We start from the raw sequence: 27,961 nt of genomic DNA on the forward strand, positions 1-27,961 counted from the left end.
GATAGATAGATAGATAGATAGATAGATAGATAGATAGATAGATAGATAGATGATAGATAGATAGATAGATAGATAGATAGATAGATAGATAGATAGATAGATAGATGGATAGATATGGATGGAAAGAAAGAAAGACAACAGACAGATACAGACGGATATATAGATGGATAGATATGGATGGATGGAAAGAAAGAAAGACATATACAGACGGATAGATACGGAAAGAAAGAAAGAGAGAGAGAGAGAGAGAGAGAGGGGGGGGATAGATAGATAGATAGATAGATAGATAGATAGATAGATAGATAGATAGATAGATAGATAGATAGATAGATAGATAGATAGATAGATAGATAGATAGATAGATAGATAGATAGATAGATAGATAGATAGATAGATAGATATGGATGGAAAGAAAGAAAGACAACAGACAGATACAGACGGATAGATAGATGGATAGATATGGATGGATGGTTGAAAGAAAGACCCATAAATAGATAAACAATCAGCAGACAGAAGGACAAAAAGACAGTGAACAGACATAAAAACAGCAGACGGAAAAGAAAGAAAGAAAAACGCAGAGCAAAAAGACAGACAGGTTAAACACGAAGCCACTCACCTACCCCGCAGCACGCGCAGCACATCGCGCTGTCCTGTGTATCGCGAGGCCTGAAGCGATGTTTGATTTCAGTGATTTCCGCCCTGAGCATCCACACATGAGTCCACTGAAGGAACGTCATAGTGACACATGTGCACACAAGAAAGCACACGAACACCTTCACCTTACAGACTGGAGCGCGCGCGGGAATATTCATCATGAGATGGGATAACGGGAGTCTGGAATGCGGATGATAATGAACGCTCACTTAACTTTCGCTTTCGCAATTTTCTGCAGAAATGTGGGGGTGGAAAAACAGGTCACCGATGATGAACAATTCCCTTTAAAATCCCAAAGAATAACACCAATGGAAAATTCTGCTTTCATTTCATTTAGTCTCAGTCCTTATGAAATAAGAATGGTAAATAAAGTAAAAAAGGAATTCAGGAGGATCCTCACCATTGTCAACCTACACCAAAAAAGAGCATTTACAGTAGGTACAGTGTTTTACTGTCGTAAATATTAAAGTAAACCAGAGTATGTTACCATATAGTTTAACCATGACATTTAAAGTAGAATACAAATCATAAATCAATACAAACTGCTTAAGAAATCTAAAACAACGTTATATTTATATTCAGTTTAAATGAATGAAATTAAATTACATTAAGTATTTTCTACAAACTAAATAAATGTAATAGGAATACATTAGGGAGCTTAAATAAATAAAAACTTTAATAATCAAAACGTGACAGCATTTTAAATCTCAATAGGAAAAAATGGCAATGCAGTAACAATCTATTTTCCTTATACAATTCATTTGTAAATGACCAACTTCCATTGGTTTTGGTCTTGTGGTCATATGTGGTCTTTGACTTTTCTTCTTTAAGTTATTCACCACATCTACAGTATCACCAACTGTAAACTGTTACGGAACATAAGGAACTTTTCATATACACACTGCTCAGAAAACATTTTTTACCATAACAGCAACTACAATTACATGCTTAAATTCGTCAGTACATATGACCAAAAGAAGAAACCTATATTAGCCAATACAAAACTCAATCAGCTGAGACTCATTTCTATCAATGATATAACTGTATGTTTTGAAAGACCATTTCGTCATAATCACTTCTGAGAACCCCAGCAGATATCTCAGAATTCATCGTGCCACAAGCAGGGGCCATCGCGAACGATCTATGAGCTGTTCCTTCAACAAATGACATCATGGGGTTTCCTCCTGGAGCCAGATCAAGCACCTGCTCGCAACCTGTGAATAAGAACTGAAGGAAAACGTCAGTCACTACTCACCTAGTTAAAACCTAGACGTTTATGTCAATTAACACAGCATTAAGCCTCACATCAGCTGTAGGACCAAGATGCTGTTCATTCCTGATCTCCGTGAATTGCTGCGGAACTCTGGTCTCCGTGGCTGTGGCACCCCACCATCTGTCCCCCTTCAACCTGGAACAACAAAAACTCGTCTATCATTAACCTTACTTTTTATTCTTCAAATCCTTCCCATAATTCTTCTCTCTCACTCATTTATATGACGCTGTCTCGTCCTCAGGTCTCCTATATGCTGCAGAACGTTTGCAGCATGTTTGTGGAACATCTGGTCTCTCCTCCTCCTGCCCATCAGCTGTGAAGGCCGCGGCAGCATCTCGTGGGTCAGGCATTCACTCGCTGCGTTGTGTCTGCCCACCTGCATGAATCAGTTTAGTTTTTACAGAGTTTTATGGGTTTTGTGCAATGGTACCATGTTAAATGGTGAATCTTAACATTTTACTTCCATAATGGATATTCAATGAGAACAAAAACAGGTTTTATGTGATGTTGACTTTATACATTTGTCTTTTGCCATTTGAAGAACAAGAGAAAGTCTTATAGACACTCACCAGTCCAGCAGGCAGACCTACATCTATATTTAACGTTAGTTGTGACTCATGAACAGATTCATATCCGTAAGACTCGTCAGGGCTAACATCAAAAACAAGCATAAACAGCTCATATATGTGCAAACTTTCACATTTCGTTATAATAAACTGTCGTTTAACACTTTTGTAATAGGATAAGACAGTTAAACGAGTATTTTTACCTCGGCACATGCATTTCTCTCCTCAGGAGAGTCTCTTCAGTCTCTTCACTGTAACGATTCACTTCCTTTGATCTCCTGAAGGGCCATAACAACATAAACTACAGCTGACAACTTTATAATAAACTTCATAATATCACAAATTTGACTAAATCAATAGTGGGAAATAAACTCTTACTTCGCAAAAGGGGGATACAGGTCAAAATCCTCCATTTCAGATTGTACTGACTGACAGATATTTTGTCGTCAAGATCGACATTTTCTAAAGCAGCAAAAATACGAGATATTGTAGGCTCAGCTTTGAGCTAGCAAGAGTATTGTAAATTACACAGGTTGAAAAATATTCAACGATAAATGACACTAATGAATGATATCCTAACAGATCGTATGCTTATAAGCGCTTCCAAAAGTTTGCTGAGCATCAGAGTTGACAGGAAATGTGTAGCGCGCGCGCGCCACCTTGAGGGCAGCGCATGAGGGCTACAAATAACTCTTCATTTTGTAAACAATAAAAATAAAGTGATGCAAAAATATTGGAACGGGTGTTTTTTTGGCATGACATAATTGGGACTATTTTGACTAAAAGAAAAGAAAATGATTATTTTTCAGTTTATTAGGACCAGACTTCAACAACAACACAGTCAGAGTACAGTCAACAGTGCAGTACAATAAATGAACTGTAAAGAACTGATATATAGAAAATGAATCACGCTTCTATTATATGAATGACAAATAGTCTTAATATATCTTTTTTAAGTACCAAAACAATGCTTGGTGTTACTATATTAAAATTTATAAACATGAAATGTAACATTAAAATTAAATTAATTAAAATTAAATTACTGAAGCAGTATTCCTACATTTTATTTGCTAAACAAAAGGAACTTACACTATTAATAAGGATAATTCTCGGGCGAGCCGGACTTTTAACTTGTCTCCGGAGCCGCTGACGTCACGGGCTGATCTTTGGGAAGAGTGACGGAGCAGAGCTCCGAACTTTTACATACCGGTGACTTTATAACTCTTCTATCGTCGTTTATATGGATCTGTCAATGCACTGAAGAGTCCTAAACAGCTTTGTTACTGATCGGAACATCGTTAGATTTGTTCGACGAGGACGTTTCTTCTGATTTAAAGTTTTTGTGTGTGAGCTCGAGCGGAGATTTGGGATAGTCCTACTAACGTACTAACATACTCATGCGGTTCCCGTTTATATATGTGTCCTTTAAAAAATGAACAACACTTCCGTTCAGTAAAGGATTAACTTTTTATATATTTTTACAAGTTTTTATTGTTTTGTATATAGTCTTTGGGAATTCCACTGAACGGAAAAACTTCCACCCAACTTTTTTTTTGTGCAGTTGGTCGTCGTGTGATCCAGCAGGTGGAGAAACACGAGCCGCTCTTTCATCAGATAAAAGCTCCACAATCCATCCAAAAATAAATCGGATTTCTTTGAAAACCTGGTCTTGATTTCACGACTTGGCGACTGGAAATAATTCTTCAAAACGAGTAAGTGGTGAAAATCACATACAACATACACTTGTCTGTTCACTGTATGTTCTGACAGGAATGTTGGAATTTCTGTCATGGCAATAAAAGCAATCCCCACAGGAAACTCTCAGGCTTTACTTATGAATAAAGCATTGTGGCTCCTATATGGATCTTTCGACCTCTGATGATGTCTTTATATCTCCTTACTATGATATGGAAGTCTTCCTGGATGAACTGGAATTTCTGCAGGATTTTTTCTAACTTTTTTATTCTGGGCGTCCTGTTGAAAGTTGTGTTATGTTAATTTGACCGATGGGAATGTTGTATTTGTTGTCGCACTGCTGGACAGTTAAAGGGTCATTCTAGGTGGAGCTACATGAGTTAAAAGTCCTGCGGGGCATTTTAATATACAGTTAAAAATAAAAGTCCCAATGGGAACTGTGTGTTTTACATCATCCACTTTCTTGTTATGTTCAATTCCAAAAGAAAAATCAGATGAGTATTCTGTATATTGTCATTGAATGACAAAGTGTGTATAATACACTGTTCAAGTAACGGTGTGGGATTTTGATAAACCTGTTGAGTTACTTAGTATCTGGTGTTTTTTTTGTCTTAGTTCCAGGCCAGATTAATTTATGCATAATCTTATATCTTCTTTTATCTGCTATTATTATTTCTGACTTGTTAGAATACTGTTTTTTACTCTCACCGTGGTCTCTAGCACTTTAATTGAAAACTATGCTTGTGTGTCTGTATTCTCCAATGCAGCTGCTTGTCTTTAGTGACTTTATTACAAGGTACACACACACACACACACGCACGCACGCACACACACACACACACACACACACACGCTTAATGACAGACTAACATTCCTCAGGATCACAAAGGTATGCTGTTTCTGTCTTTCTCATGTTAGCTGTCCGTCTCGTGGCTGCTGTCCAAACACAGAATCTGGCAGAAAGTTAATTGTACGGGTTGCTCAGTCCTTAATGTGGCATCATACCTTGCGTACTTGGTTTAGTAAAAGGATCCAAAACATATCAGTTTTTAGCAGTGGTCTGTAAATACTTAACCCTAACATATTTACAAACTATAATCAAGAGCCTCTGAATCAATTTCCATTGGCTTTGTGTTTGTTTAGATGCGTCTCGAGTTGATCGATTAAAGTTGCTCAGTGACAGAAAAGAATTAGGTTTGTTCCTGTAGCTGAGCACACTACATGATTAGCTAATGGGTTTGTGTGACTAGTTGGAAAAATGCACTAATAAATAGCAGAGTGTATTTGCCGTTTTGAGACGCAACCGACTCGACCACTCGATTTCTAGACGTCTTCAGTAGGGTTGGGAATCGAAAATCAAATCCAATTTGGAATCGAAAGATATTTTCCTCTTATCAATTCCTATGTGCATATTTTCAGAAAAGTACACGCATTGCGTGATCTGCTGATATCGCAATAAAAGCCCTTATGAAAATTAACGATTTTTTTACTATAGTAAGCATAGTATAACTGTAGTATTTGCATTAAAGCACAGGAACCACAAATTAACCATAGTTTCATTATAGTAACTACAGTTTAACCATGATGTAGTTCAGCTATGATAATACAAATTGTAATAAACCAAAAAGACATGGTTCTATGTGTATAACAAACAAAACGGTGCTCTTAAATATGTATATATTTAGCAAACAAGTCAATAAGCAGGCTAAATGACCATACAGGTTGATATCTAAATGTTTTACTTCTACTGTGGAATCGAAACTGGGAATCTATAAGAATCAAAATCGATAAACAGAACCGGAATTGGAATCGGAATCGAAAAAATTGAAATGATTCAACTAGACATGCGCCCGGTTAACCGCGGTTACCACTAAATCCTGCTGAAACCGAGTTGGCTGCGATAATGCAAAATATCGATTATTTTATTGAGCGTCGCTTGTCCGTGAAGCACGACTCTGGGATCAGTAGGAAATGCTGCTCGATCTAAAAGCAGTGCGAGTTTAAGTCGCTTATAATGTGCATTTAAAAAAGCAACACCCGTCAAACATGATCATTATAAATATACTTTATTATCATGAAAATACCTGAGGAGGCTTGAGGAACAGTGATAAAAACATGTCCTTAGGCATTTCCTAGAACTACGTGTGTTTTGGTCTTCTTCTGCAGTGCGTATTTGGAGTTTCTGCACGAGAGCGCCCTCTGGCTTTCGGATGCAGCAGCATTTTAAAGTATTGCACTCACAAATTGTGCATAAATCACGTGATATATATTTTCGGTATACTGGTCTATTCCCAACCCACTTACATTGCCTCCTAAACCTCTTTATAGGTGACATGTCATGGACTTCGACAGTTCCAGTCTCTATTCACGTTCATTATATAGTATTTAGTAAATATCTTCTTTTGCATTTTAATGTAAAGGAACTTTGTGTGCCATGTTTTGAGGGTGAGTAAATGAAAACGGAAGTTTCGTTTTTAGGCGAACCTAAGAAAATAAAACCAAAGTTCAGAATTGACAGGAAAATGGTCTTAGATTAGCATTTGTCTTTTATCAGCTTGGACCGGCCTGTTTGTTTAAGCAGCTGAGCATTGTGCCGTGATTTGATTCTGTGCTCCAGATTCCATTTTTTTTGTTCTCCAAATCACTAAAATGTGACCAGCGTTAAAGTACCAAACGCCACAGAAACTTTGTGCCGGAAGGGAAATGGAAAAGGGAGCAAAGGGGCATAAAACAGGGAGTGGACGACGCTTGCGTGTAACTGGCAGGAAAGCCAATGTATTGGCATAACTGAAAATAAATCTTAACATTAATGCCATCGCTGTTCGGGTACCAACATTCTTTAAAATATCTTTTTTTCTTTTGTGTTCTGGTTTGAAATGAAACGACAAGAGCGTGAGTAAATGATGACAAATGTTCAGTTTTGGGTGAACTATGCCTTTAAGTGTCTAGGTAGATGTTCTATTCTGCAAGGAAAGAACAATGTAAAATGCAAATAATGAAACGCAACTGTTACAGTTCGTGCATAGTTTGGATAGCAGAATAAATACAGTGTGCTTATCAACTTTCAAAAGAGGAGAACTTTTTCCTTTTTGTTGATGACATCAGAGGCTGTGCATGCACCAAGCTTTATTTCTGGCTCCTTACTTCATAAGAATATTATTGAAAATGAATTATTGATTGGGTATTTAATTAGCTCATTTGTGACGCATGCAGGCCTTTCGTGGGGAAAACATGTTTCCTAAAAGCGAGACACAAAGTTCAAACAAGATCATTTCATCTCGTGTATGTCATTATTAGCCATATTTATATAAAATCTATGTGTAATACTAAATTGCTTACAGTGCCCGGATGACCCAGGTGGTTATTGGAGAATATATGTTGTTCCAATTGCTTCCATTGTTTCCCTCATCTGTAAGTCGCTTTGGATAAAAGCGTCTGCTAAATGACTAAATGTAAATGGAATGATGCGACTAGCAAAGGAGAATCAAGTATTCCAAAGTGCTGTGTAAGTAGTTGACACTAAAATGTGGTCTTGAAGCTGAGACAGCTTTATTATTTATAATATAAAGGGATACGTCACCCGAAAATGAAAATTCTGTCATCATTTCCTCACCTTCGAGTTGTTCCAAATCTGTATAAATGTCTTTGTTCTGATGAACACAGAGGAAGATATTTAGAAGAATGCTTATATCCAGACAGATTTTGCCCCCCATTGACTCCCATGGTAGGAAAAAATTCATCTCTTCAAAATGTCGTCTTTTGTGTTGAACAGAACAAAAAAATGATAGTTATTTTTCCTACTATGGGAGTCAGTGGGGGGCAAAATCTGTCTGGTTATAAACATCCTTCCTAATATCTTTCTCCGTGTTCATCAGAACAAAGAAATTTGTACAGATTTGGAACAACTCGAAGGTGAGGAAATGATGACAGAATTGTCATTTTTGGGTGAAGTATCCCTTAACAAAGCGTCTTCCGTCCAGGGTATCCAGGGTACTGAAACGTCACGTCTGTTGATTTAACATTCAAATGAGTTGTAGACATAAGCAAGCAAATATTTGGCCACCACACTACATCTCACTAAACAGCATATGACATGAACTTTAAATTCACAGGAACTTTGATGCCTCTGTCTGTTGCGAGGTTAAAGAAACACAATGTTGAGTCGTGCGATGATCTGCGCACATGCAAGCAAGCGAATAAATCAGCAGTGTGTAATCTCGGCTCGGTGCGTGAGTCAGGAACCGGTCTGAAACTTTAGATGCACCGCATGGCCGACAGTCACCTGCTGCGCTTGCGTAAGGCAGCGATATGTGTGTAATGTTAGCTATGAGGGTTATGTGGCCTGTGTCACAGAGTGGGTTTGTGTCGTCTGAACTGAAGGGTGTTGCCTGCTTCTTTCCGACACTCATTGTAATACAGAAACTTGAGTGACAAAGAGATAAATCCATGCTTTTCTTGAGTGTGTACTGTATGCTTGTCTTGTACACTTCACATAGAATATTAACAAGATGTAGTTTCGCCTCCCTGAAGCGTGTACATACAACCTTAGACACACACAGAGTCCATCAGGACACATTGCTGACTGGATGCAGCGCCCCATACCAAACAGCTAATGCCTGAAATACACACTGGAATGTGTTTACAATGGTAACATGCACAGGGCTCTAGACTAACTTTTTGCACTGGTTGCACTGGTGCGCCTAACTTTTTTTCTTAGGTGCACCAGCACAAAAGTTGGGTGCACCCAAATTTTCGACCGCATCGCATTTAACGCCGCAGTTTTACCAGTTCACTTTTTTAAAATTGCTGTCCATAACGGCAAAATTGACTTGTAAATGATTAACTAACAATCTGGTCAACATAAAGTTCTTTATTTGAAGCACAATTCTACAAGAAAGGTAACTTACTGAAAAAGTGTTGGTGCTTAAAGTGCTTCACTGAACTGAAACTTAAAACATCTCAAGATAAATGGACCAGGGCTTGACATAACCTGGGAGGTTGATGGCTCCGTGTCAGAGCATTGCTTATGACTTTCGGACGGATCAGGCCTTAACTTAACATTATTCACGAAAAAGTTGTCAATCGTTCTTTTCATCTTCTCTCATCATCCGTGCTCCTCCTATAGGCTCCTCCCCTCTCTGTCTGACTGCAGCACACGCATTTTCACACGTACACACCAGAGGTTGCGCTAGACTTTTTTATTGTCCGTCATTTTGCCTGACAGGCTCGTAAAAAATCCGCCATAATCTATTATTACCCGTCTCTATGGTGCAAGGTGGCTTTACGTGGTAATTGGTATGTTCGTGACGTCATCACGTTGTACTTGCGTCTCGGAACTTGTTGTTGTTTATATTCATCTATATATTTAATGTTTTAATGTTTATGTTCATATGTGATTCGATCTGGGAAAACCCAACACATGGTGCAAATTTATATATTACAGTTTTTGATACCATATTCAAGCCCTTTCCAAATCAGTTTTTATTTTGCTCATACCTTGTGTATGTAACAACAGTTATGGCTGAGGTCGGCTGAAGCGCTAGGATTTTCAGGAACGGAATTTGGAGAAAAACGGGTTTAAAGTTAAGTGATGAAAATAAAAGCACAACAGTCCAGTATCACAAGTAAAAGTCACTTTACAGTGGTAAAAGACTTACTCTAATAACAATTTAATAAAAAAACATTTCCTAGTGTTGAAGTCTATAAAAATACTGGACAAAACCGTTTGAATAAAACGAAAGTAAGGAAAATGGTGCGGGCACAAAGAACGAGAGCTCTGCCGTTATCACTACACAAGGAAACTAGCAAACATTACGGATAACAACTAATAAGCAGTGAAGCAAGTTTTACGTTGTTTATCATGTGCATAGTGTCTGGACTTTTGATCATCCCTTGTATGTTTTGCGATCGGATAACTCCCGGTGCTGCAGACGCATCAATTAGTTGCAACTAATCGTTGTGCAACCCAATTTGTTTTGTAAAGAAGCACTTAAACTGTTCGATAAATAGTAATAGGAATGTCATATTATAAAAACAACATATTGTTTGTAGAAATTAAACTGTAATAATAATAATCTTCAGAAGAAATGTGCAACTTTTGCTGTCTTTTGTTTCTCAGAAATGTTCTGGGGACCTTCTGGTGGGGTCCCTGGACCCCAGTTTGAAAACTCCTGGGTTAAAGTATTTTGTAGGAATGCATTAGGTAGTTACCGTCCGTATCTGTACGGAACAATCGTAGGAATTTGTGTCTAAATGGTGAAATTCCTCTGCTACTATAATGTGCTTGTATGTAGGGCTGTCACGATTATTAAATAATCGCGATGAGGTGAAACAATCGCGATGATTTCGGATCATCGCAATTATCGCACATCTCTATAGAAGACACTAGGGGGAGCTGTAGTGCATCTGCATATTGCATATTTTAGTGTATATATTGTTACTAAAGCATGGTAATACTTGTAAAATGTACCACCACAACACAATCACTTAAAAACATACAAATTACCTGCAGTACAATTTAATATTATTTAAGCAAATCTCAGTGTGAAAACCAGTCTACCAAAATTTCATTAACACACAAGTAAAATTTTATTGTAGTCTTGCAAGTGAGAAAAAAACAGACTAGAAGCTTTTCTATGACTGATAGTATTTTAATGGTGTCTTCAATTCACACCTGATCAATTTACTTCATTTACAAGTATTTGGTGGTTGTATTATTGACAGGTAAAAGCCTAAACCTTAAATATATGATGACCCAATTTTTTCTGATGTATTTCCAAGAAAAAAAAAACATAGTCTTGTATTCAGAACAATATGGTCGTTTCAATCGCTGAATCAAAAATGAACGAGAATTAAATGTCAAAGCTCAAAAACAGACAATTAATCGCCATAATCGCAATGATTTATTAGACAATTAATCGTCAATCAAATTTCATAATCGTGACAGCCCTACTTGTATGAAAATGGAAATTTGTACATACATTTAATTTTTCTTTTGTTTCATTAGATTTTTTTGTGACATGTGGTTTTTCTGTGTAGTGGTCGACTAATGGGTTTATTAATGGCTGATATTGAGAAAGCCGATAACACAAAGTAAATGATAGACATGGTGGATCTATAATATTGGTGGATCCATTGTCAAATGTAGTGGTTTTCAGAGTCAACGGCTGGACTACAGCGTGTTCACTCTTCCAACGTGACCGTACAATAACCTTAGCATGTGTGACGGGTCTTTGTGTGGCTGATTTGGCCGAATAAGCATTATTTTCACACTTGTGCGTGTTTTATTGTGTCTGTTGTAATGGCACAGCTTTAATTATCATGTGTTGGAGTATCAGTGTTTGTTGTAGTAAAGCGTTTCATTATGTCCTGAGGTTCTTCTCCGTGTATGCGTTTGACTTGACAAGCGCACACGGCCCATTGGCTGCTGGCCCAACTCTCGTCCTCGCTTAAAACCAGCTGGGAACAAGTGATGAAATCCAGGGAAGGAGGGACGAGTTGGTCAATATTGGAAGAAGATATTGTCTGTCTGTTCGAACAGTAGCCTATTCTTTTTCCACTGAGTCCACTGACATGCTACAGGACCAAATCAGGAATAAAATGTGTGTGAGAAATGCATTATTTTTAACAGTTGCTCTGTGATACAGGAATTGGTGATGGTGTTTATATTTTTCAATATTCTGGATTCTACTAATAATTTACAAATATTCAGTAATATCAATATGTTGTTCTATGTCTAGTATTTATACCGTGTTACATCCTCCTATGTTGTCATGTATATTATATTTTGTCATGGTGGAACATGTTTTGACAGATGGGTTAACCTGCTTATGAGATGTTTACAGTAATGTACTCCAATCCTATGTCATGGGTTGGATGAATTGTAATGATCAGTGACAGTAATATACAGCTTCTTCACAGGTGCCGGGTCAGCTGATAGGTGGTTGCCATGGCGTCATCGGTAAAGGTGGCGGTGCGCGTGCGGCCGTTCAATAGCCGCGAAACCAACAGAGGAGCCAAGTGTGTGATCCAAATGCAGGACAAGAGCACATGTGAGAAACACACATCTGCCGCAACTATGTATGAGAGCAAATGTCGGTAATCAAGACATTTACTAAACACATATATTAGATTTCTAAAGAAAATATCATATTTTAATAAGGGCTGTCAAACGATTAATCGCGATTAATCGCATCCAGAATAAAGGTTTGTGTTTACATAATATGTGTCTGTGAACTGTGCATATTTATTTTGGATTCATAAACACACACACACACACATACAGTACATGTATACATATTTAGGAAATATTAACATGTATTTATTTATATTTACCAATCATATAAATTATATATAAATGTTTATTAATTTATATTTTTCTTAAATATATACATGTGTATGTGTTTCTAAATACAAAATTAATAAGCTCGGTACACAGACATATATTAGGTCAACACAAACTTTTATTCTGGATGCGATTAATCGTGATTAATCGTTTGACAGCCCTAATTTTAATTGATTTAACTGTAGAGTTTTCATACAAAATGAGTGCCGCTCTTGAGGTTCCTGTTTGTATGACAATAGTTTGGGCTTAAATAAATATAGATATATAGATAGCATCGTCATCTGCTCTTTTCAGTTAATCTATGAACACTTCGTGGGTTCATGTGTTTTTAGTCGTGATGTCACACCAGCTCTGATTTCTGAATGAGCCCTGTTGCAGTTCAGTTTAATGAGATGGCCTTTTTTCAGAAAGATTTATTGTCATGTTAATATCCCAAAATACACCAGCGTCTCCACCCTCACAGGGATAGAAGGGAATTTCGGAGAGCTGGGAAACCACAATCAGAAACCGCTGTACGATCCCGCCGCCTGCCAGACCTCACATTCCTGCTCTCTACACAACATTTCCACCCTGATTTCTACTTCACTTTAACCTGCAGTCTCTCTCTCTCTCTCTCTCTGTTGGCTTTGTCGCCCCTCCAGCACAAACACTGGGCTGTGTTTGAGCTCAGGACTTTGCTCCGCTCTATTGTTACCCAGCAGCTCTTCTCCACCCTCTGGTTTCCTTCTTAACATCTCTTCCCACAGGAATTTTCCTTCAGAGCGAAACTGATGTTCTGTACATGTGTGTTTTACAGGTATTAGTAATCCCAAGCAACCCAAGGATGCGCCCAAAAACTTCACTTTTGACTATTCATACTGGTCCCACAGCTCGGTAAGTTTTCACTTCCAAACCGAGGCTGCGTTCTGATTTGCACAATTATAGTAGCTATGTTGTGCATATATTTTTTCCAAGTATGCATCTGTTTTAGCTTAGCGTGCCCACAACTCCATGTGCTACAGAAGGGGAGGAGACTGCGGTGCTTGAATTTTTTCCATAACAGAAATTGAGGACGGACAGTTTTAGGGGTATGAACCTAGAAGTTCAGTAATGATGGATTTCACCAGATACAAACTCAGTGTCTGTCAAAGTTCTAAAACCCCATTTTGACCATGTGGCTTTCTCACTCCATACTAAAAAAAACTCTGTGAGTTAGGACGCAGTCTTGTTCATCACTCACAGAAGCACTTGTGGACAGAACTGAAAAGAGCTTTACTCTTTCACAGGAAGAGGACCCGTCCTTCGCGTCTCAGAGAAGGGTGTACCAGGACATCGGCGAGGAGATGCTGCTTCATGCCTTTGAGGGTTATAACGTGTGTATCTTCGCTTACGGACAGACTGGAGCTGGGAAATCATACACAATGATGGGGAAACAAGAACCTGGGCAGCAAGGCATCATACCGCAGGTATTTTATTAAGAAGAACATGGAATGAAGGATATATCATCCAATATGCATTCTATATACATGAACATACTATTTTATGATTTGTCCTATAGATGTGTGAGGATTTATTCCGACAAACAGCGGCAAACACCGACCTTGATCTGTCCTTCTCTGTAGAGGTGTGTCTTCGTCTTTGATGTGTTCAAAACACAGCAAGCATACAGTAAATATCCTGTGACTTTATACATACATTTTTTGTTGTTGTTGTCTCTGTAGGTCTCGTATATGGAGATTTATTGCGAACGGGTTCGAGACCTGTTGAACCCAAAGAGCCGAGGGGCCCTGCGAGTGAGAGAGCATCCTATAATGGGTCCTTACGTTGAAGACCTTTCCAAGATGGCCGTCACCAACTTCACTGATATTGCCGACCTCATGGACACGGGAAACAAAGCCAGGTGTTATTACATAAACAGTGTGTTTCTTTCACAAAGCGTTAATTTCTTTACTATTAATAACCTGTGCGAAAAACAGATTCTAAAAGTTCATGCTAATTTGTGACGTACTGTAGCGCCCCTTGTGGAAAAGCTGATAATTGAAGTGTACAGTAGTGGCTGATGTTTGCTTTTATTGCCCCCTCAGGTCCAATTAAACCAATAAAATATGAGGTGTATGGTACAAAACAAACAAAACACTAAATTGTTTATTGGACAAACTTATTTATTTGGCACAAAAAGCAAACTACAGCATATTAGGGAACGTTGTGTAATTTTTTGCCAAGCTTCCTTAAATTGTTCTGAAAGGCTCACATCATTGGTTCAGGTAGGTCACAGTGTGTGCACTTTTTAGGGAACTCAACCTATTAATGGCTTACTTATATCTGTCATCAGTGTGGATCGTTTTTTTTTTCTAAATTGTATTTTTGTATCATTTAAAGGACTGTTGCAGCTACAAACATGAACGAGACCAGCAGTCGCTCTCATGCCGTCTTCACCATTCTCTTCACGCAGCGCCGACACGACAACATGACCAACCTGGACACTGAGAAGGTGTGTGAGAGATAATGGAGAACACTCGTAGGGTGTGTTTGAAATGTCAGACTGTAACAGGATGCACTTCATATACTTTGAATAGTATTCAAAATTTCTGGTCGTTGGGAATTCCCACATGATCTATAAGAATGCAGCTTGAGTTTACTGTACGATATATTGTATCCCACAATGCAATGTGCTATACATCACCTGCAACTTCCACTGTAAAACAAAGTGATAACATTTTAGATCTGTTTTTTTTACTTGTATACGAGTTTAACAAAAAAACATGGTTAATATTAGTGCTTAAGGTGTACCAGTTTACAATTTTTATTTGTTTGTTTGTTTACTTGATCTGGTTTGTCTCAGGTGAGCAAGATCAGTCTGGTTGATCTGGCAGGAAGTGAGAGAGCAGACTCATCTGGAGCCAAGGGCATGAGGTTAAAGGTCAGTGTCCAGTATCACCCTGTTCTTCAGTTAAAGGGTTAATTTTCCCATTAAACTAACTCGCCTTTATGTCATTCCGAACATACATGAACACAAAAGGTATAGAAACAATCAGCGAAAGGCAAATATCAGAGTTTAAGAAGAGATTAACATTCTTCAGAATAATATTTGTAATCAGTGTTGGGTGTAACTAACTAAGTTACTAACTAGTTACTGTAATTTCATTACTTTTCCCTCGAAAAGTAAAGTAAGGGGTTACTCTTATGTTTTCTGTAATTACACTTGCTTAATCTGGTATAACCGAACTAAATACTGTGTAATATATACAATAGTGTAATTGACATCAAAAGGTAATGTCTAACTTTAAAATGCATGCTTTAATGTATCCGCCTCATATTTGTTATACTTTGGTTAGTTAATAAGAATACTTTTTGGTTTTATATTATTTATTTATTATAATGTCTATCCTTGAATCGCATAACTAATCAAGGTTGATATCGAAAGTAATTAGTAACTAGTAATGAATTACTTTTTCAGAGTAACTTGCCCAACATATTTTGTAATATACCAAATAAATTGTAATGGAAGTGCCAGTTTTTGGTCATACTGGCTCTCTTTATCCTACCTGCCGTTCGCCCACATGTCGAGTGTTGAAGTGGGTTTGACTGCGGTCTGTTTTGTAGGAGGGAGCCAATATTAATAAATCTCTCACAACACTGGGGAAAGTCATCTCGGCTCTGGCAGACATGGTGAGAAGAACTTGAAACTTTGAAACGCTTCCTAATTTCTTATATTTGAAGTTCTTTCTGATGTGTAACAGTCGCTCTCCACAGCACAGCACAAAGAAGAGACGCTCGGACTTTATCCCCTACAGGGACTCTGTGCTCACGTGGCTTCTGAGAGAGAATCTGGGTAAGTCGTGCTGTCTCGAGACGACTACGAAGATAACGTTTTAAAGAGTACATAACATGAGATCATGAAATCGACATTTCGTGCAGTGTGTAATGTTGCCGCGTGTGAAAGTAAGCAGTCTGTCAAGTTGTAAATCCGAAGGTGAATGAATAAAGCTATTGGCTTGGAAAAAGGGGAGTCGACTCTGAATCACGCAAACGAGTCGTCACTAGTCCGATTTGCGAAACGCCGCGGACATATATTCCCCGCCTACGTTTTGCTAGGACTGCCCGCGAAAACGTCACTCTTCTCCCCCAAACACTGTAGCTCGTGAGCCTCATTCGCAGTAGACCAATCACAGCAGACTAGACCATCTGACCAATCACATCAGACTAGGCTAGCGGAAAGGAGGGGATTAGATCTCGGAACGAATCATTTGAGAGTCAGTCAAGAAGTGAGGTAAGAATAACTGCCTATCATAATGAAATAATAGTGTTTTTACACCTTCTACGTGTATAAACGTGTTGTTGGACACTCCGTAAACCAAAGTAGGACCTTAAAAATCCCTAGTTATGTACTCTTTAAAAACCTTTTTAAAAATACTGGAATCCACACCAGAGCTACAACAATACAGATGACCCATACTGTCGACAGGCAATCAAAGTCCATTAGAATCAGTGCTCACACATTTGTGTCTTGTGCCGTTTCCTGTTTAATCGTGTGTGTGTGTTGGAAGGTGGAAACTCTCGCACGGCCATGATTGCTGCTCTGAGCCCGGCAGATATTAATTATGAAGAAACGCTCAGCACGCTCAGGTAAAACCTCTTTCTAATAACAGCACATTAAAGCCACGTTCGGCTGTATGAACTGTCTCATCCTGAGTGGTTCTTCCACAGGTATGCCGACAGGGCCAAGCAGATCAAGTGTAACGCTGTGGTCAACGAGGATCCAAACGCTCGTCTGGTCCGGGAGCTGAAAGATGAGGTGAACAGACTCAAACACCTCCTGCTGTCTCAGGGACTCAGCAACCTCATCACCGTCTCAGGTAAAACACATACGGCAGCATGCACACACCTGTACTGTTCCTGTACCTAAAATGTTTGACGGAGTCTCGTGCTCTTTCCGTCGCAGGGTCTGAAGCAGGCCAGCCGGCTTTGGCCGACACGTCAGGTGCGCTGAATCAGCCCTCGCTCTCGTATGTTCAGACTACCTCTGATGCACCGATGGAGGGCGAGACGCCCGCGAGTCCCAATGAGCTCATCAGCAAAGAGGAAGCGGTTGAGAGACTCGAGGTAGGGGGCGTGGCTTGCATGTGTTTGATAAACATTTCAAATAGTGTAAGCTAAAACGGCTTGAAATCGTTGGTTCTGCGTGTCAGGAAACTGAGAAGATTATTGCCGAGCTAAATGAAACCTGGGAGGAGAAACTCAGGAAAACGGAATCGATACGACAAGAGAGGCGAGTGCACACGCAACACACGGGCGCACATGTTTAAAATACAATAACACGATGCGCGGATGCATACCTTTCTCAAAACAACACACTTGAGCCTGATCGGCTGGTTTTACAGAATTGAGGTTTGTCGAGACACCTCGTTTTTGATCCGTCTGATGGGAACCGAAACGTCTGTCCGACGCCAGCCCAGTTGTGTTTCACACAGATGTACTGAAGTTGTGTAACAGGCTGTATAACTAGCCTTTAATGGCGCACTGACAAACTGAGGATTACACATAATGACAGAAGTTTTGATGACACATTAGGGAGTCTCTGCTGGCGGAGATGGGCGTGTCTGTGAGGGAGGACGGAGGAACAGTGGGTGTCTTCTCACCCAAAAGAGTGAGTCTCTAATTCCACAACACACACACACGTGGACACACAATGTTGTCTGCCAGAGATTTTTAAGTGTTTCGGCATGTTTTTATTTTCCAGACGCCCCACCTGGTGAATCTGAACGAGGATCCGCTGATGTCAGAGTGTCTGATTTATTACATTAAAGATGGAGTCACCAGGTGACAGCATGTCAATTTTTGGATAATTATGTTATTTTATATTATTTTAAAGGGAAAAATGATTATGTAAATGATCTGTCATCATTTCCTCACCTTCGAGTAAATCTGTATACATGTCTTTGTTCTGATGAACACAGGAAAGATATTTGGAAGAATGCATATAACCAGACAGATTTTGCCCCCCATTGACTCCCATAGTAGGAAAAATGACTTTATCATTGTTTTGTTCTGATGAACACAAAAGAAGATATTTTGAAGAATGTAGGACAGCAAACAGTTCTGGGGCACTTTTGACTGCCATTGTTTTTTTCCTACTATGGGAGTCAATGGGGGGCAAAATCTGTCTGGTTACAAGCATTCTTACAAATATCTTTCTCTGTGTTCATCAGAACAAAGACATTTATGCAGATTTGGACTCAACTCGAAGGTGAGGAAATGATGACAGACTTTTCATTTTTGGGTGAAGGATCCCCAAAACGTGTTTGTGCATATAAACAAAATAATTAAGTGACATTTATTTTAAGAAATGTCAAATGTTTTTTTATTGTTGTGTTCCCTCTGTGTGGTGGAACACTTAATGCATGGTCAAATGTGATTATTTTGTGTATAAGGTTATAATGCCCATACGTGAGGTCACAATAGATTACAGTAGTGTGTACTGTACTGTGGTTCTCACATCTGCGTTTGTGTGTGCGTGTTTAGGGTCGGGCAGGAGGATGTGGATATTCGTCTTAGTGGTCAGTTTATAAAAGAACTACACTGTGTCTTCTGCAGTGAGGTCAATGAGAATCAAGAAGGTAAGAACCCCCACGTGACATTCACTGACACACACATCAGTAAGTGCATTCATTTGTCAGAGAAATCAGAGTCTCGGTTATCTCACAAGTTCACTCGTTAGGGAACTAATCATGGAGGCAAATTGCAAAATAATGTTTCTTCTCTTAAAGTGGCCATAACTCAGACAGTTTCTGCATATCTCATGTTAATCTCGAGTACTTACAGAACAGTATCTCACCCTTCAAATATCCGTAAAGTCTTTAGCTTGATCACATTTATAAAAGACAGATACAGTTGTATGATTATTTCCGAAAACATACGACGCGTGCGTGGGGGGATGGAGCGGGACTAAAGCATGTGCGCACCCATTGCCAACAAAACGTATGACTCAGTTTCACTTACCACGTGTGGTTCATGTCCGGCATCTTTTAGCGATGGGACCGTGCTATGAGTTTCAAACGATCTCCAAATCCAGCGTTACATCCACCTTTTATATAACATCTATCACTGAAATGCAGTGAGCAAACAAACACACCTCAACTTCGCTCACTTTCGCAAGAGTAACGAGCTGCAGCTGCAGGACCACAGCGCAGCCAATCTCGACGCAGCGCAGCCAATCTTGATGGTAAGTGGGTCTTCCTATCGCTCGTCGGTTGACGCGTGGGCGGGCTTTCTTTCGCCTTGCCGTGGGCGTGCCTTTCCGGAAGAATTGCCCAATAAGGGACTAAGAAAAGTTGTCACGAAACTGATTTTCATGTTCGAAAAAAAAAAAAGTATTGTTATATATTAAGAATGTTTTAGCACAAAAAAGTAATGTTATGTTTGTGTTCCTGCAGTGGTTGTGACCCTGGAGCCGTTGGTTGGGGCAGAAACGTACGTCAATGGAAAGCGAATCACTGATGGAGTTGTGCTGAAACAAGGTAACGCGTCACTTCACGCTAATTTCTACATTCCGACTGTGCTGTGAACAACATTAAGAAAAAACATAGGTCTATTATATCAGCCATCATATCAGTTATTGACCGTAAAAAAAAGATATATTAATGATATAATCAAATATAATGAATAAACACGGACTTATGCAAGAAACCTGTCATTCTGTCCCAGGTAATCGTATAGTGATGGGGAAGAACCACGTGTTCAGATTTAACCACCCCGAGCAGGCCAGACTGGAGAGAGAGCGCAGTGCCGCGCAGGACCTGCAGGGGGAGCAGGTGGACTGGAGCTACGCACAGGAAGAACTGCTGGAGAAACAGGGCATTGACATCAAGCAGGAGATGGAGAAGAGGTTAAACACGTTTATGTTAAAGCGTGTCGTATTTGAGGTCATAATCATGGAGAATGTGTAAATGTAAAAAATAAGTGCATTTTTATTTTCTCTTTTAGATTGCAGGATCTGGAGAATCAGTATCGTAAAGAGAAAGAGGAGGCCGACCAGCTCCTGGAACAACAGAGACTGGTTAGATTTACACACATCACATCACTTTACTAACGTATGAAAAAGCCCCAAAACACTCTCACAATGTACAGAACGCACGTGCTTCATTTAAACACACTTTCTGTATGTAGTATGCCGACTCGGACAGCGGGGACGACTCGGATAAACGCTCGTGTGAGGAGAGCTGGAGACTCATCTCTTCTCTCAGAGAGAAATTACCAGCCAATAAGGTTAGACCAAAACACACGCGCTGGTTAAGAGCACTTAGACCGACCGTTGCCGTGGGAATACTGCACTTTACCGCAGTCAATGTGTGTGTCATTGTGGAGGTGAGTTTGACCCATGTGAAGGAGACGCTATTCAACTTTAATCTCTCTACTGTAGTCTGTAATCGACATGTGCGTGTATTCAATCATATATCACGATACTGAGCACAAAATGCTATAAATAATTAGAAGTATCTTACTATCTGAGTTGTAAAACAGAACTAAAACATGGAAGCCCAGAAGATATTGAGTGAAAAAGCTCTGATTCTTTATGATTGCTTTTGACAATTGTGCTCTTTTGCATATGAATTAGTTGGAAACTGTTGGTTACGTTTATACAGTTTTTATTTATAATTTTTTGTATTTAAAGTAGTGGATTCACACGGGGCGTCAGCGTCAATGCTTCTCGTTCACTTTGAATGGGTGACGTCATGCGTTGCCAAACTGAATTGTGGGTCCGTCAGCATGGCGTTGCTCGCGGCAAGAAGTTGAACATATCTAACCCTAAGCGTCAGCCAATCAGATCGCCTTATGCAAATAACCTAGTGCAGGTGCTAGCCAACTGCATTCATGCAAGACCAGAGAACAATTTGATTGGCTGTTGTCCCTATGAAGATCGCTTTGGCCACGCTTCAGACATGCCCTCCGTCAAGCGTTGACGCTGAAGCCCCGTGTGGATCTGACGCCCTTTCCCATTTTCACAACTCTTCGCATTCATTTAGGACTTGATTTAACACGTTGAAATCTGTGCTTTGGAAAATGCTAGAGAAAACTGGCTTTCTGGCATAATCTTGTGCGGGTTTTGTTCATTCAAGCACGAAAGAGAACCTAAAGGGATCCTTCACCCAAGAATGAAAATTCTGTCATCATTTCCTCACCTTCCAGTTGTTCCAAATCTGTATAAATGTCTTTGTTCTGATCAACACAGAGAAAGATATTTGGAAGAATGCTAATATCCAGACAGATTTTGCGTTTTGCTGCGTCCCACAGCTAGAAGCTGTCTATCTTCACTGAACGCGTCGAAGTAACCGTTTCAAATTGCGCTTAAATGGTTTAAAGGCTTTTACATGAATAAGAGCGTGCTTATATAATGTAACGCTAGACAAAGGATGACAAAACAAACAGATGCTGCATTAATTGCATTAAATATTTTAACGCGTTAATCTGCAAAAAATGAATCGCATGCGTTAACGCGTTAACGTTGACAGCCCTAATTTAAATATTTAAAATGAAGAGGTCAACACTGATTTGAACACTTGTTTTATTGTAACCTGTTTTTGTAATACGAATCCAACTCATTATGACGACACAAATCAAATCAGTTACCGCAAATCAAAGCCTACCAATTATCGTGAAATGATTTATGATATCTTGACACCATAAATAGGCTCTGGCTCATTTAATGAGAACTTTTTGTTTTATGTGTCAAAACTTTTTTTTTCTGGGTCTCAGATAATTAAGCATCAAAAGTTTATATTAAGAGTTTGGTTCCAAAATGAGATAACATCATGTTTTTTTATTGTGCATTCCAATTAATATCAGTCAAACTGCAGTTGGTTTGTTTTGATTTAAGCCATAATAACTCAACAAAATACAGCTAACTAACACAATAAAACGATAACATAAGAAAAAACATGATTTCTGATTTTTTTTAAAACAGAGCTATCTCATTTTGGAACCAAACTCTTCATATTTAATATTTGTTAAATTTAGGGCTGTCAAACAATTAATCGCGATTAATCGCATCCAGAATAAGAGTTTGTGTTTACATAATATATATATATATATATGTGTGTGTGTGTGTACTGTGCATAATAACTTTGTATTTATTAACACATACACATACATGCATATATTTAAGAAAAATCTCAAAATTAATAAACTTATATATAATTTCAATTATTGGTAAATATAAGTAAATACATGTTAATATTTCCTAAATATGTATTCATGTGTATGTGTTTGTATTTATAAATACAAAATTAATATGCACAGTACACAGACATATATTATGTAAACACAAACTTTTATTCTGGATGCGATTAATTGTTTGACAGCCCTAGTTAAATTATAATATAAATGTTTATTTAAATGTAAAATGTAACAGCCCTTCAATCATGATTATAAGCACAATATAGCGCCATCTTTTTCTTTTGAAGAACCATTACCAAAAGATAAAAATCGTACACGATTGTTTAAGATGTCATGTTAAAAAGTCAAAATCATCTCTTGACTGAATGGACTTGTGTTTTGCAGATGCAGTCTATAGTGAAGAAGTGCGGTTTGCCCAGCAGTGGTAAGAGGAGGGAACCTCTGCGTGTGTATCAGATCCCCCAGCGGCGGCGTGTGCCCGCCTCACAGGAGTCCAAACACAGACTCAGCCTGGAAGAGCTTCGCACGCAGGCTGTCAAAGAGATCTGCTATGAGGTAACTTTCAGTCTGCCTGGAAACAGTCACAAGGTACCAGATACTCCAAGACGAAATATAGACCTGAACGAACTTTTTTTTTTCAATTCATTTTGCACAAAAAACTAGGTTTCTTAACCCTTGTGCGCTATTTTGGACATTTTTTGTCCATTTCAGTTTTGTTTTCTTTCTCGTTTTGGCAGTGTTTATGCAAACATCATACATTTAGCAAAAGGTGTGTATTTTTATTGGAATTTTAATATTTTGCTCTATTTTTCTTTCATAAATGTTTTTTTAAACTAGGCACATACAATTGTTACACTCAGGTTCATTTGGACAAAAATGTCCTCATTGAAACCCATTAAAACTACACATTTTTAACTGTTTGCCATATAAGGGCCGGCGGGTAACAACTGAGGTGCCCTTGAGCAAGGCACCTTACCCCTACTTGCTCCCCGGGCGCTGTAGTGATAGCTGCCCACTGCTCCGGGGGTACGTGTGTTCACTACTCTCTGGATGGGTTAAATGCAGAGGTCACATTTCGTTGCCTTGTACTTGTACATGTGCAATGACAATAAATTGAATCCAAATCCAAATCCAAATAAAATCCTTTGATTATGTTGCCAAACATCATTACAGTTTTCACCATAAAGGCATAATAGATGTGGCATTAGGTCAACAAACAAGGTTAAAACTCTGAAAATGAATGGATTTTTGGTAGTTACGATCTGGAAAGGATCCGGTTAAACATTAAAAGTTGGTAAAAGTAGAAATCTTTTAATGTATACAGTAACCATTTTATGAGGGTTTTTGAACATGGACATTTTTATCCATTTTGGATTATCCTTTTTTTTTTTTTTTTTTAGAAAATCTGACACTGCTCAAAACATAATGCAATAAAAATCATGTTGTTTTTAATTAGTAACATTCTCTATCCAAGAATAATAATTAGAATTATCCATTGTTTTCATAAAAAACAACAGGGTCACCATGTAAACAAACTGGTATTTAAAGGGTTAAATTCTAAAAATGAGTGACTGTTTGGTAGTTATGATAAGAACTGATTCTAAGTCATTGAAAGCGGGAAAAACTATAGATATATGATCTTTTTTATGACCGTCTTTGGACATGGACATTTTTTTGTCCATTTTCAGCCCAAGTGTGAGTTTTTTAAATTGATGCACAAGCGGTCGATCATCTCGGCGTCTTTGCTTTTCTCCTCTCGAGGTGGCCCTCGGAGACTTCCGGCACACCCGACAAGAGATCGAGGCCTTGGCCATCGTCAGGATGAAGGAGCTCTGTCGCACGTACGGTCAGAAAGACCCTCAGGAGAGAGAGAGCTGGAAGAGCGTGGCCAAAGATGTATGTGAGACGGTGGGCATCGGTGAGGAGGAGGGAGACCGAGAGGAGAGAGCCACAGGAGCGGCGGTCGGGAACGAGGTCGGGAAGACGGATATGGGTGAGCTGAAAGCTCATATCGATAAACTGACTGATATTCTGCAGGAGGTGAAGCTGCAGAATAATATGAAGGATGTGGAGATCCGATCGCTGAGGGACCGCATGGTGAAGATGGAGAAGATTTTCCCCGTAGAGGTAATCATTGAACTCTTATGTTCGAGGTCTTGTTTAGGTGCTCAAATACGACACAGAAAATCACATTTAAAGTCCACAGATTCTGTCCATCAGCGTCGAAAGGTGTCTGTGTAAACCGCATACACACCCTTTTGTTTTCCAGGGAGATGATGATGACGACGACATCACAGTGGGTGGAGCCAGTGGAGACGACCCAGCGCCACAAGGCAACAGATGGGATGAGGATCCTGGGTATCGACGGGGTCGGCATCGCTGGCAGTACCCCGACAAGTACCAAGACCCCAAACGTCGCAGAGGATCCGGATATCAACCGAACAACGCCCTCTACACCCCTCCACCCCAAAACAATCCGTTTAGCACCCCATCGTCTAGATTCCAGAATCCATCCTTCAATTCCCAAACAGGCAACCCGAATGGCCCATTTCTCCCAGGCACTGGGCGGTTCCTGCCACCTCAAGAGAGAAGGCTTCAGTTCCCTTTTAAGAATAATCCACAGCACAGAGGCTTCATGTGGGGCCCGTCTGCAAGCCAAGGAGGGGCCGACGGAGGACAAGATCCCGCCCCTAATACCGATACGCTTCACACTTTTCAGTCCTCTCCGTCTCCAAACAAGGGCCAGTGGCCCAACAATCATCACCAACAACGGCGTAACCACGGCAACAGAGGCTACAATAACCGGGGCAACAGGCAAAGGTCACGAAACAGGGGACGGAACCCATTCGAGGGGTATATGAGCAACGAGCAGGATGGGAATGTCGAACGAAGAGATGGCGGGTCGGGGCAGCACAAACAGGGGCGAGCGTGGTACTCCTGGTACAATCCAATTTTTGGTTCCGACCAGTCCGCTCCCGACGAACATCAACAAAACAATCAGCACCAGGGCAGGCAAGGTTTCTACAGACATCCCAAGTCGCACTACCAGCCCTCTCACCAGCAAGACAACCTTCCAGATATGAGCTCATATGGGTTTGAAGGTCATCCCAATCCACCTTCAGAATGCATGGAGACCTGATTGGTGTGTTTTTGGGATGTTGTGAAGTGCTCGACATTCTGTTCTCGAATGGCGTTGGAGACACCCAAGTGACTTTCCCCTGCTTCCGGACGAGAGCCTGTTTTTAAGCTTCAATCATCGTTTTGCTGTGGTTTGTAAACCGTTTGTAAGCAACAATTTTTACCGAAACTCAAAAACAAAGGTTTTTGTATCGTCAGCCTTTTTAGGAATATAAGTGTGCACCCACACGATGTATATATTGCAGTTCTGTACCTGCACTCGGCGTGCGTTAAGAGTGATATTTTTATGGGCAAACCTTTCTGTACGTTACTCACTTATATGTATGTATCCATACATTGACTACATTATATATTTGCAACGGAGTATCCAGTAATTCAGCGGTTCTTTATAACGCACAATGCACTGCAACGTTGAGGTTATAGCTTGTAAAGCGTCTGTACATTTGGAAAGTTCTGCTGGATATTGAATGATTTTACATTGTGCCTGCTGAAACGCCAAAGAATTGAGAGATCTTGAAGCCTTTAGGCTCATATATACTGTTGATGCTGACGTTTATATTATTAGACATTTTGCTAAAATCGTTTTGTATTCTTGGATATTAAGGTTCATGGCTTGGTCACCTATTGTTCTTTCGTTTGGGATTCAAAGACACGGGTGACGATCTTAAGACAGTCGAGTGCAAATGGTGGGGGTGACACACGTGGCTCTTTTTTTTGTGTGGCACGGCCTGATAAACCAACAAGAAACCCTGTTTCTTATATGTAAGGCATGTTCACACAGACCGTGATTTACCGCGGTAAACGACTAGAAATAATGAATTTGGAAAGATGGTAATGATTTTAGTAGTGATGCGTAAGGTGGAGTTGTTGTTTTCATGCAAATAAGCATTGATACAATGTACAGACAACCAACGAGAGTAAAGACTCGCATTAACCGCCACCTGATACAACTGTAGTCGAAAGAGAATTTCTGTCTGTGGGAATGTAGCTTTACATGTGTACACATGGCAGATGCTTTTATCTCCATTTTTATCATTTTTTATTGGTCTGTGTGGCTCCTGGAAATCAAATCCGACACAATGGCATTGTTAGATCCATCAGTGAAGCTACAGAAACATTCAATGACGTTTTTGACTTAAACGGACAGTTCACCCAAATATGAAAATTCTGTCATCATTTACTCACCCTCGTGTGATTTCATACCTGTATCAATTATTTTCTTCTGATGAACACCGAGAAAGATATTTGGAAGAATGTTAGTAGTTTTCAGTTCCGGGACATCATTGACTACCATAGTAGGAAAACTTCAATTATGGCAGTCAAAGGTGCCCCAGAACTCTTTGTTTTCCTAAATTCTTCAAAATATCTCATTTTGTGTTCGAAAGAACAAAAAGAAAATGATGGTAGTTATTACTATGGTAGTCAATGATGTTCCAGAACTGAAAATTGCTGACATTCTTCCAAATGTCTTTCGCTGTGTTCGTCGGAACAAAGAAATTTAAACCGGTTTGTCGGCTCCGATTCTTGTGTCATGCGTGTTCTCATCTGACAATGAGATTCTTTTGCAAAAAAAGAATAAAAGGATCTTACAAGTTTACCTTAACTGCTCCTGCTGTGTCCTAATTGTGCTTTTTTAACATCACTTTATATTTGAAAATGTATTTTAAAAAGGAATTTTGAATTGGGGATCATGGGATAGCATTGAAACCTCTGTTAACATCTAAACTGTTCATTTGTTGTTTAATCGACATTGAGATCTGGGTGTTTGGGTGTTTGCTTATATACACCATAGCATACGTATTTTCTGGAAGTTATACAATGGTAATACAGCATCATACTTAAGAAATAGATATTAGAGCTTATGATCCGTCTGTTTTTATCACAATGTCTGTCATAAAATAGCGTGCATAATAAACACTGAAGTATTTACGAGTTTCACTGAGAAGACAGAAATGTGTGTAGTCCATCAAACTCCGTTCATAGGTTTAAAATATTGATTGCACAGTGTAACAAATTGTTGTTTCGCCCGACCTTTTTATACTGTAGTTCTTGTACAATTGTGTGGTGCTAATTATTGTGGTAATATTTATTTTCATGTAGCATCAATGTTTTAGTGCATATTTAGCTCAAGTAAATTTT

At 39.3% G+C, this 27,961-nt stretch overlaps 3 protein-coding genes across 4 annotated transcripts in view; 1 reads left to right on the plus strand and 2 right to left on the minus strand.

Moving 5' to 3' along the window:
- The window catches only part of tnfsf13 (TNF superfamily member 13), a 16,497-nt gene extending 15,658 nt beyond the window's left edge, over positions 1-839 (minus strand). For both annotated transcript variants that reach the window (XM_057362669.1, XM_057362659.1), the window contains exon 1: positions 621-839. In XM_057362669.1, coding sequence (XP_057218652.1) covers positions 621-815 — 195 coding nt within the window. In that variant the 5' untranslated portion in view covers positions 816-839. The remainder of the gene's footprint in view (positions 1-620) is intronic.
- A 535-nt stretch (positions 840-1,374) lies between these two features.
- Positions 1,375-3,043, minus strand: LOC130550317 (uncharacterized). Its single transcript, XM_057327754.1, has 6 exons — positions 2,872-3,043; positions 2,697-2,771; positions 2,497-2,578; positions 2,140-2,303; positions 1,960-2,062; positions 1,375-1,881 (listed from the first exon to the last, which is right to left on the minus strand). The coding sequence occupies exons 1-6, from the start codon at positions 2,904-2,906 to the stop codon at positions 1,684-1,686; spliced, it is 657 nt and encodes a 218-aa protein (XP_057183737.1). The 5' UTR covers positions 2,907-3,043; the 3' UTR covers positions 1,375-1,683.
- A 607-nt stretch (positions 3,044-3,650) lies between these two features.
- kif1c (kinesin family member 1C) lies at positions 3,651-27,425 on the plus strand. Its single transcript, XM_057320164.1, has 24 exons — positions 3,651-4,205; positions 12,109-12,239; positions 13,329-13,405; positions 13,798-13,977; positions 14,070-14,135; positions 14,233-14,411; positions 14,891-15,002; positions 15,354-15,431; positions 16,115-16,180; positions 16,265-16,343; positions 17,059-17,137; positions 17,219-17,367; positions 17,454-17,614; positions 17,701-17,780; positions 18,083-18,158; positions 18,252-18,331; positions 19,034-19,128; positions 19,945-20,028; positions 20,216-20,396; positions 20,495-20,567; positions 20,678-20,776; positions 23,069-23,239; positions 24,446-24,811; positions 24,954-27,425. The coding sequence occupies exons 2-24, from the start codon at positions 12,137-12,139 to the stop codon at positions 25,821-25,823; spliced, it is 3,504 nt and encodes a 1,167-aa protein (XP_057176147.1). The 5' UTR covers positions 3,651-4,205; positions 12,109-12,136; the 3' UTR covers positions 25,824-27,425.
- Positions 27,426-27,961: the final 536 nt, after the last annotated feature.

The sequence above is a fragment of the Triplophysa rosa genome, linkage group LG2 (genome assembly GCF_024868665.1).
Source record: "Triplophysa rosa linkage group LG2, Trosa_1v2, whole genome shotgun sequence".
Taxonomy (NCBI): Eukaryota; Metazoa; Chordata; class Actinopteri; order Cypriniformes; family Nemacheilidae; genus Triplophysa; species Triplophysa rosa.